The sequence below is a fragment of the Myotis davidii genome, unplaced genomic scaffold (genome assembly GCF_000327345.1).
Source record: "Myotis davidii unplaced genomic scaffold, ASM32734v1 scaffold363, whole genome shotgun sequence".
Classification (NCBI taxonomy): Eukaryota; Metazoa; Chordata; class Mammalia; order Chiroptera; family Vespertilionidae; genus Myotis; species Myotis davidii.
The window spans coordinates 3,764,989-3,776,272 of record NW_006294069.1 but is presented as its reverse complement, the minus strand read 5'-3'; the positions used below and the strand labels follow the sequence as shown (position 1 = coordinate 3,776,272).

The following is an 11,284-nucleotide window of genomic DNA, read 5'->3' as shown; positions in this document are numbered from 1 at the left end:
ATTGGGGCTGTCAGCCACTGCTTGCACTTGCTGACTGTGCCGAGCAATCAGGGCCGGTGCCCGGTGCCAGCAGCAGCTCTGGCGCTGGCAGCAGGTGTGAGCACTGGGCTGGACTGCGGCATGCGGGAGTAAAGAATTTTCAGTAACCACCAGAGGCTCACCCTGATGACAACGACTGGTGCCCCGCCTTGGTCTGGCTCCCCCACTCACCTGCTCTACTATCCTGCCGCGGCCTACGCCCATCATGTTTCATGCTCTGCCGCCTGCTGCTGACGCCTGCCATGTTCCATGTATGCCCTCTGGTGGCTGATGGTCAGCGCACATCATAGCCACCGGTTGTTCGGTTTTTCTTCCATTTGGTCTATTTGCATATAAGGGTTTTATATATATAGATATAGATTGATTTCAGAGAGGAAGGGAGAGGGAAAGATAGAAACATCAGTGATGAGAGAGAATCATTAATCAGCTGCCTCCTGCATGCCCCCCCCACTGAGGATGGCTGCCCCCTCCTGGGGAATTGAGCTCGCAACCTGCACATGTGCCCTTGACGAGAATCGAACCTGTACCCTTTCAGTCCGCAAGCTGACGCTCTATCCACTGAGCCAAACCAGCTAAGGTTACCTTTGCTTTTTTTCAATTTTTTATTTATTGAATTTGGAGAGAGAGAGAGAAAAAACACACGTTGATTTGTTGTTCCACTTATTTATGCATTCACTGACTGATTCTTGTATGTCCCCTGACCAGGGCCTGAACCCAAAATCCTGGTGCATTGGGAATGACACTCCATCCAACTGAACTACACAGCCCGGGCACCTTTGCTTCCCCTAAACCCCCAACCTCACCCCCCAATATTACTAATGGACTTGAGAGATCTTTCCATGAACAGTTACCTGTAAGTCCATTGTATCTTTTTAGAGCAGGGGTGGGGAATTTTTTGTGTGTCAAGGGCCATTTGGATATTTTAACATCATTCTTGGACCGTACAAAATTATCAACATAAAAATTAGCCTGCTGTATTTGGTCAAACATTTAACTCACCCATAATGCAGGACCAGGCCAAATGTTTTCTCTGGCCTTATATGGCCCGCGGGCCAGATGTTCCCCACCCCTGCTTAAGAGACTGGCAACTTGATAGCTTTCATTAATTTTATCCAGGCAGGGTAGTGCAGATGTTAACAGCTTGGGCTTTAGAAAGTCCTAAGTTCAAGACCTAGTTTTATCAGTTATTAGCTGTGAGATTTTGGGCATTTTCCTTAACCTGGTGGAGCTTTAGTTTCCTCATGTCTAAAATAGTGATAATGGTAGACTAAATGAGGTAATGCATGTAAAGAAGAATGAGTGGCATATTGTAACTTTGTATATATTGATGGTGGTAATTGTTACTTACATACTTATATTTTTGTTATAATGATCTTTTAAGCTATTAGACTTATTTTTGCATTGTTTACTGTCTCTCACCAAAGTGAACAATGAAAATGAACGTGTATGCAATTCACACACTGATAGCCCACATTCTAAATTCAGACCTATTTTTGACTAGAAGAGTTTTATATAATAATGAAAAAATTTAAACACGTACGAGAAAGTAATGTAATGAGCCTTCATATACTTGCCACTCGAGTATTCAACAGTTATCAAGATTTTTCCACATTTGTTTCAACTTTCCCTTCTCTCCATCCCCATTGAAGTATTTTAAAGTGAACTCTAGATATCACATCACTTCACTGCAGCGCTGCATATTAAATTTAAATATACACCTTTTAAACGTAAATGGACTTTTTCTTACCACATTGCCATTACCATGCCTGTTCTTGGCATCATTCAGTATCTGATCTACATTTCCCAGACTAACAAATGTCTTATAATAGTTGGCTTTGTTCAAATCAAGACGTAAATGCTATGTTTGATTGTTTTGCCTCCTAAATCTCTTTAAAAAAATTTTAAAATATGTTTTTATTGATTTTAGAGGTAGGGAAGGGGGTGGGAGGAGAGTGAGAGAGAGAGAGAAACACTGATGTGAAGAGAAACATTGATCCGCTGCCTCCTGCACACCGCCCACTGGGGATCGAGCCTGAAACCCGGGTATGTGCACAGAGCAGGAATCCAACCATTGACCGCCTCATGCATGGAACAATGTTCAACCAACTGAGCAACACCGGCCAGGGCCTAAGTCTCTTTTAATCAAGAATAATCCTGCCATCTCTTTTAAAAAGTTCATGTCATTAGCTTGTTAAAGAAGCAGGTTTGTTGTCCTGTAGAATTCTTACATTCTGGACTTGTCTGTCTCCCTGTTGTGTCCCTTTCTCCCCCATATTCCTGTAAGTGAGGGTTAGCTCTAGAAACTTGGTTAGATCAGGTTCAGCTTTTTTGGCAATAGTACTTTGTAGGTGGTGCTGTGTGCTTTATTTTGCACTGCATTAATAGGCGTCTGATTATCTTATTTTTAGTGATAATAAGATTAATGATATGGTTCAGGTAGTATAAATAGTGGATATTTGTTTTCTGTTAAAATTTCAGTCAGTTGGTAGCTAATCACAAAATAATCAAGATCTGGCAATGATTTGCTAGGTTTGAGTAGCAGCTACCCCCTTTTAAAGGGGCTTATGTTCTTTAGTTTGGCACTAGCTCCCAAAACTCTCCTGTACTCGCACATTGCTCACTTAACACCACCTGTGTAGGCATTTGATCTTGTGATCCATGCCACCAAAATGGATTATTGCAGTTCAGGTTTTTATGTTTTTTTAAAAAAGTATTTTTTATTGATTTCAGAAAGGAAGGGGGAGAGAAAAAAACATCAATGATGAGAATCATTGATTGGCTGCTTCCTGCACGCCTTACTGGGGATTGAGCCTGCAACCCAGGCATGTGCCCTTGACTGGAATCAAACCTGGGACCCTTCAGTCTGCAGGCCGACGCTCTATCCACTGATCCAACCAGCTGTTTAAGTTCTCAGAGATTCTGTTTAAGGTTGGCAGTTCCCGCAAACAGGCCTGACTTTGGACGCAGAAAAGTGTCTTAACTATTGGGCCATAGGTGTTTTGATGGGTTTCCTGTGACATTTTCATTGGTGTTGACCCAGAAACTAGTTGTCAGCATGTCGTATGTCCTGCTACCAGGCTGGCTACATCTTTGTCTGCTGTCCAGTTGTGAGCCTAAAGAATCTGAAGGTATCACTCCTGTTTCCTAATGAAATTTGTACCTCTGGGATCTGAGGCCTGCACACAGAGCTTGAGGACAGATTTCCTCCCCCCTCAACATCCTGTTGCATCCAAGCTTGGTGAAAATAGAAGTTATACTGCTTAAGCCATTGAATTGAAGAACTTTAGGCTGTGTTCTGGTAAAGTCTGAATGCCACCCACCAAACCAATTGGTCAGAAATAAACTATCTTGTCTCATACAAGACAGCCCCAGGCTTTCTAATAGTTACCTGAAATCTTTGGCAGAATGAGAACCTTGTTTCCCTGGATTTGTGATTCATAGTTTCTGCCTGACATTTTGCATGCTGCCCTTGCCTAAATCTCTTGTGTCCCTGTTTCCATGGTGATTTTATTCTTCAAGGCTTTACTATAAATTAAGAATGATGATTTTCGTTCTAACTCTGAACACATGGCTCTATGAGACTAGATAGTGTATGAGCATTTCTTTTTTGTTGTTGTTGCATTTAATCAAGAGTCCAGCAAAGTAAACATTGTCCAACAAAGGAGCGCAGTTTTACTATGGGAAATCCATGTCAGTTGGCCTGTATAGCATAGAGTTCTCATATGCTCAACTTGTACTTGTTTAAATACTTTTTAAAAAAGTGTGTTATACATGTGGCATTTTCTTCAGACCCATCATTTGTCTTGCTTTCAATGCTCCTTGCATAGTTTGTGTACCTGAGCTGCTGCTGCTGCCACCACCACCACTGAGCTGAAAAGAAAGCTGTGATATGTGGGTTGTACATGTCTAATGCCTCTACCTTCCTCTCACTCTCCCCTACCTCCGGTCCTGTGAAAACAACTATAGGTCAAAGCATGATTTTATAACACCTGCTTCCTTAGGCAGGATGACTTGCCTTGTAGTGGAGTGAATTCTAATTCCTAGGGTTGTGAACCTTTAGGTTGACAATTCCAGAACTAAAGCTCAAAAAAGTTTTTGGCCTGATTTTTCTCCGGGTGACGTAAGCATTGATTTAATCTACAGTGATGGAGAAGAATTGAGTATGCTGGTAGGTAAATGTTTTACCTGTGGTGATTTCATTGCTTCATAATTATAATAGCAGAGAAAGTTAGCTTAATTTTTCAGCCTCATGAATATAAAGATTCCATCATGATTTTTAGGGTTGCTGTGGGGATTATATTAACTTCATGTTACGTATATAGCCCTTTACTTTTATAAAATGGTTTGCAGTATGTACCTCGTGTCATACCCTTTTACCCTAGAAGCTATTGGAAGTATTCTGTGAATGGAGATTTGGCAACATGGGATGACAGGAGTTCATAAAAGCCTCTGTCTGTAGGAAGAGGCTACACATTGGCTCTGTTTTTCTTAGGCTGTAAGAAGCAGTTTAGTGCCTGATTGGCATGGCTCAGTGGTTGAACATCGACCTATGAATCAGGAGACCATGGTTGGATTCCCAGTCAGGGCACATGCCTGGGTTGCGGGCTCCATCCACAGTGTGGGGCATGCAGGAGGCAGCCAATCAGTGATTCTCATCATTGGTGTTTCTATCTCTCCCTCGTCCTTCCTCTCTGAAATCAATAAAAATAGATTAAAAAAATAAAAGAAATAGCTTAGTGAGGTTACTCTTAAAGAAAGTCAGGACCAGGACTGGGTTTTTCAGCTATTGATAATGTGAAGTGTGCTGTGAGGAGCAGTCCATAACAGGCAAAGACTGGGGCTACTTGTCTGGATCACTGCTGGACTTTTGGGCTGGTGTCTTTGTGTCTTTGTGGTTGGCAGTGAGTGGAACTTCTCAAAGTACATTGGCCCTACCTACAAACCCTTAACACCCCACATGACCTCGGTCACCAAACCACTTCAGGGCTTTATTTTTATCCCAGCCGTTTTGTTTCAAGATGTGAGGCTGGTTTCTTTCCTCTGACAGAGCGAAGTTCTCTGAGGGAAGAAACAGTGCCAGGGTGCAGTTGAGGCTGGTTAAACACCAAAACCACACACTCTGTCTTTCGGGGCTTGAGACGTGACATAAGCCATGCTGCAAGCACCAGCTTCCACACTGAAGAAACCTTGTCAAATACTCATTTATTTTTTGTGTTTGTTTTGTTTGTATTTTTAGACAAGTAAAATGTGGAGAAAGAAGAGGTATATCTGCACATTCTGCTTTAGCTAGAAATTCCAAGAATGGACACTTTTTAAAAGTCCAGTATTGCCCAGCTTAAGGTTTTTCATCTTCCCCAAGGGTGTTGCTGAGAACTCTCACAACTCACCAGGTCTCAGGAAACCAGATTACCAACATATCCTGTTCGCGTGCATATGTGTATTCTGTGTTACCCACAGGCCACTTTCCACCCCACGTGACCTTTAGTTACCATCCGGAAAGTCAGGACCCAGATACCAGTCAGAGTTTCCAGGCTTTGGTTTGGTTTAGACATCTTAAAAAATGTTAACAGTAGAATTTTAAAGAGACTTTTTGAGTGGCACGCATGGTGAATAGGAAGTAATATATATCTTTCAGGGAGAGGGTAAGACTGCTTGTGTTCTTTCCAATAACACGTTTGAAAATGAAAAGTCAGAAGGAAAGTTGTGACTGACAAGCATAGGCAAGGAAAAGAGATGAGAGAACCATTTAATTGACTAAAAGTCAAATATATGTCCCAATTCTTATCTTTTAAGACTAAATTCTGAAGCTCTTATTGTGTTCTTTATAATTGTAGTATATACATTATTAGAGTGTATATGATACACTCCATCATATTTTATTTTAATAAACATCTCAATATAAACAGGCTGTACTGAGTGAGGTAATGCTCTAGAATAGATGTAGATAAAGTCTGCCAGTGACCTGCAACCTAAGATTGGTTTATGACATTCTTACATAAGGGGATGTTTAAAAAGAAGGACATATAACAAACACATATATGTGGCCCACAAGGTCTGCACTATTTACTGTCTGACCCTTTACAGAAAAAGTTTACCCACTACTGCTCTAGAAGCTGGGAAGGGTGAAGATAGTTAATGTGGAGGTCCTTCATTTAGGGCACTAATTGTTAATGAGGGCATAACTGCCTTTTTGGGGGACAGTTCTTCATTTTGTGGACCCGTCACCTCAGGATGTTTAGCATTCCTGGCCCCGCCCACTAGGTGCCAGTAGTGGCACACACACATTTCCAAGCACTTCCTGGGAGGGGCAGTACAGTTCTGGTTGAGAACTATTAAGTGTGGAGTTTGATGAGAGAAAAAAAAAAACACAACACACCTTGTTAAGGTTTCCTTCTTCCTCGAGAGAAACAGACTTGGGATTCAGCTCTTCATGAGAGAGGGATCAATCATAGTGAGAGTATTCGAGTCGCTAAAGGAATAGAGAGAGTTTTCAGTAGGGTCTAGAATAAAATGGTCTTAAGGGGGCCATTTAATGAGTATATTTGTTGCTTGTTCCCCCATTTCAAGAATTGTTGAGGTTGATGAAAGGTTTGTTTTGATGTTGCCCATGCTTTGAAAAGCATGACCTCTCTACTAGTATATGAGGACAAGTGGCCATCTTTGGCCTTAATGACCAGATGATTTTGAGATCTGTGGGAATCTGTATTGTGTACTTGAGAGACTTGTTTAAAGCCAATGTAAAGACGTAGTTTTGGCATCTCGTGAATAACCTGATATCCAGACTTAAGCCAGAACTCTGGGGTTAGAGAGTTTCCAGCCTGGGAGAGTTGACTGAAAAAAAGTCCTCCTTTGGCTCTTTACCAAGTTAGACAAGGGAGCAATCAGCTGCTGAGTTCTAGCCAACTGGAATGTATGTGAGGGTGTACTATAAATCGTCCCTTAGGACCCAGCTCCTACTCTGTGAAGAGCCTTCTAAATATGAATGAGACCCTTACACTGGATCCTTGTTCAATCTGCAACTGCTATAGGAAGGAGTAGAGTAGTGAGGTGATGTGTCTGTGGGAGCAGCTCATTTTATATAGTAACATACTGCCTGTTGTGTGGGGTAAGAGACTGCATTGACCTTTGTTTTCCCCGTGTTGCCTTTCTCACCAATTTCCTATATTGGTTTTTGTTTCTGCCCATACTCTTGGGGGAGACATATTTGTAGTTCTATCATTCTGCATTCCCTCTCTATTCTTACAGGTTCCACAATTGCATCTGTCTACTCTATTTCACTGTCTTGGATTCAATGTTTGGGCTAAGATAGAGAATGTGAAATAGTCGTTTTCTTGGCTTGTGATCTTTCCCCAGTCGGCAGACTGTTTGTTTGGCTCCAGGGGAAAACTCCGGGTTTTTCCCCTCTTGGAAGCCTTTCACTTTACTCATAAATATTTAATATTGAAGTTACTGCTTAGTTTTATTTTCCCAAGTATTAGTATATAGACTCTCTAGACCAGAAGGAGCTTAAAATACTATTAAGACTCCTTTTGATGCTTGAGTTTCCATAAATTGTATTTACTACACATTTTTATTTTTAAGAGCTTCAGTGATTTTTCCAGTTGTTTGTCTTCCATCTATCCACTGATGCAAAAATTTATTGAGCATGGGAATCACTAGGCATCTCTCCTGTTATGGTTCTTCTCATGCCATCTGTGCCTGGAACTGTTAGAGAACTGTTTACCTAGGTGATATATTGGTTTCTAGTAGTATTGCTTTGACTGAGTTGTACTTTGGTCCAAGGTCATCAGCCTATATTAAGAAAAATAACAATAAAGAGACCTAGGGAATCGTTGCTATATGCATTACATGGTATCTTCTTCGTGGAAACGCTTAGGAGGAATTTCTGTTTTTAGTATCAGAGATAGTTGTGCTTTTTTTTTTTAAACCTTGTGTACATTTGTGAATTTGTCATGTAGAATAATTCTCTATTTTAATTGTTCCAGTGGTTAGAGCTGAACTTGTAACTTCCTTTAATAAGTGTAAAGGACTTCCTGGCATGCATTTTATGTAGTGTCCTTACTAATAATGACCTCTAATTTCTTACTCTTTGGCTCCTCTTTCTCATTTTTAATTTATTTTATCTTGTATATAACTTTGTTGCTTTAACTAAGTGGTTTCATAGTTTCATATGGTCATTTTTTTCCCTCTTGCTTGTTCAGTTGTAAAAACTCTTTCTCAGGGCAGCTAGTCATCTCTGAGGGGATCAAGCTTTTCCCTGTCCCCATTTGGGTCATTTCCATAAATATTTAGTGAATACCTTTATATGTTAATCATTCTAGTCACTGCACATAAAATGGTATTGGTCCTTCCCTCAAAGATACTCACAACTCATAGTCTAGTAGGAAAAACGGATATGTAAATAAATACTTGCAATAAAGTGTTACAAGTGTAATAATAGAAATAATATACATTGTACAGAGGTAATACAGATGAATAGGGAAGGCTACCTAGAAAGGTGACCTATCCTTAGTTTTGAAGGATGAAAAAATTCTTTAGTTCAATGTGGGTAGCACACTTTCTGGCAGAAGGAATAACATGGATAAAAACAATGGTGTGGTTAAAAACTGCAAGTGATTGCTTCTGAGATTCCTAGCCAAGAGTCTATCATTAGACTATCTTAGGCCATAGTACAGATGTCCATATTGATGCTGTCTAATTATTCAGCTGGAACTGAAGATTTATCACAAAGTTGATACTTCTGGGCTTTTGATTTGGCCCAAGCCTAGAAGTGTATCCTTCAAATAGTCCTTCTCTGCTTTATTTTATGCATTAGCAAAGGTTGAGTCATCCTAAAGTCATGCCTTCCATCATTCTGGGAAGCTTTCTGAGCCAAGCCCAGCTTGGCTTAGGAATAAGTTATGCTTTGTGTTGTAACCATTGGCAATAAGTCCTATTTTTGCCTTTCACATGCACAGTAGGATTACAGTTACTGAAGCATATGGGAAAGAGGAGTTGGGATCGTACCCTCTATGGATTTGCATTTTTCAGGGTTGTTATTTTCTTGGTAAAGATGTAAAACCTTATTCTGTCTAATGAGATTTTGAGCTGACTTGTGCTACAAATCTTTGAGATGCTAGTCCTAATTTGTAAAGCAAACTATGTGTAAGTCAGTTGACACTCTCTCTCAGGAATTTCTTTGGCAGATTTTCTTTTAGACTTCTGGACAGATCTGTAAAACAATATGGCTTTTTCAATACTTTGAAGTGACATATATGAAAAGGTTGAATAAGGCACTAATAGATGCCCTGAGATGTTGTCCCTTGTGACTATAGCAGACTAGGAGTCACAAAGGACAATAATATTGTGGATTACTATATTCCTTTTTTCCCCTCTCCCCATGCATACTTTTCTAAATCTCTTTTCTTCTTTCTACATCTGTAAAATAGGAATATAGTCTATACCCGTGGTCGGCAAACTGCGGCTCATGAGCCACATGTGGCTCTTTGGCCCCTTGAGTGTGGCTCTTCCTAAGCCTTAGGAGTATCCTAATTAAGTTAATAACAATGTACCTACCTATATAGTTTAAGTTTAAAAAATTTGACTCTCAAAAAAGAAATTTCAATCGTTGTACTGTTGAAATTTGGCTCTGTTGACTAATGAGTTTGCCGACCACTGGTCTATACAATCAACAGATCTGGTACCTAACACTAGCATTGTTTTCAGCACCCAGGTGGGACCCCAAACTTTTAGCGCAGTCACCTTCATTTCTTTTTTTTTTTTTAAACATATTTTATTGATTTTTTACAGAGAAGAAGAGAGGGATAGGAATTAGAAATATCGATGAGAGAGAAACATCGATCAGCTGCCTCCTGCACACCTCCTACTGGGAATGTGCCCGCAACTAAGGTACCAGAATCGAACCTGGGACCCTTGAGTCCGCAGGCCCAGGCTCTATCCACTGAGCCAAACCGGTTAGGGCACCTTCATTTCTACCACATGAGAATTAGAATCTTGGTAGAGGTTAGGGCATATGGACAAAGAGTATTGGTTATAGAATAAAGACTTTTTGTGGAGCAGTAGGAAAGGCTGGCCCAGGCTCCAAAAAACACCCTACCTTAATTACAGTATACTATACACACAGGAAAGTGTATAATATCAGCCATACAGGTTGATAAATTGTCACAAACAAACATGTGGGTAACCAGCAGAGTGATTGGTTTTTTATTTTGTGTCACTTCTGTTCTGTTCTTCCTTTTAACTCTGAACTCAAATTTTTTATACATTTAATAGTAATAGTGGCAGGGATGGAGCACCGTTTTCCTGCTTTCTGGTATGCCTAAGATTAATTTTCATTGTTGAGAGAGGATAGGGAGAATGAAAAGGAGAATTGAATCAAAGAGATTTGAAGTTGTTTACTGTGTCTTTTGAACTAGGTATTTTGGGTCTGGGAACCAGCATAGAAAAGATATGACTGATAAAAAACTAGATGGAAGCTCCAGTCACAGTGAAACTGACTCTCACCAAAAGTGCTATGGTTTTCAGCCTCAATGTTGAACTGTCTGGCTGTTGGGGGGAAAATGACATCACGGCCTGCCTGTACCTGGAGATGCTTGGTTCCAGTTGGGATGTGGAATCCCACAAGTTCTGCATTGCCGTTTATAGCCTTGTCTTCGGTGTCCAGGTAAATGCCAGGCTGTACCAGGTCGTGCTGTCTATGTGTATTCTAACAGTTTTCTTTGCTTTCTGCTGCTAGCTGCCAGTGAAGTAGAGGTGCCTCTGTTGATAAAGAACAGATACAGAAGTTCACATCCAAACCTGAATAACCATTTTTAACTTGAAACACTTTTCTAGGAGTTGATGCACCAGAATCCTTCCCTTATTTGGTGCCTTGCTTAAATCTAAATCTTACACGAGTTTGCCAGAGCTCCCTGTACTGGTTATTTGCTTTTTGGTGCCCACAGCAGAGTGGTTTGTGAAACCTTTGTGACCACATCTTTCTTAAACTGAAGCTTTGTTCTCCTTTGGGTTCTTAGATTAGTTCTTACCCCTCCCTTTCCTGAGAGTCAGGGGTTTTCCTGTATTGTAGTAGGTGGGTAGGAAGGAGGGTAAGTTTTCAGATACTTTTTTTTTTGGACAGTGCACAGTCCCTTGATGATAGTGTGTGATTGAAGGCACACACATTCTTTGACTTTTGAAGAACTGTTTCCTTATTATTAATCAGGCAGATTGTGGGTTTATTGAGAAAAATGTTAGGGGCTTTTTT

At 40.5% G+C, this 11,284-nt stretch overlaps 1 protein-coding gene across 2 annotated transcripts in view; it reads left to right on the top strand.

Moving 5' to 3' along the window:
• SMG6 (SMG6 nonsense mediated mRNA decay factor) overlaps nucleotides 1-11,284 on the top strand; it is a 242,125-nt gene that overhangs the window by 53,585 nt on the left and 177,256 nt on the right. The window contains exon 1 of one of the 2 annotated variants that reach the window (XM_015566788.1): nucleotides 10,605-10,702. The exons of the other annotated variant lie outside the window; for it this stretch is intronic. Coding sequence (XP_015422274.1) covers nucleotides 10,628-10,702 — 75 coding nt within the window. The 5' untranslated portion in view covers nucleotides 10,605-10,627. Of the gene's footprint in view, nucleotides 1-10,604; nucleotides 10,703-11,284 lie in introns of those variants that run through there. 2 annotated transcript variants of the gene reach the window in all.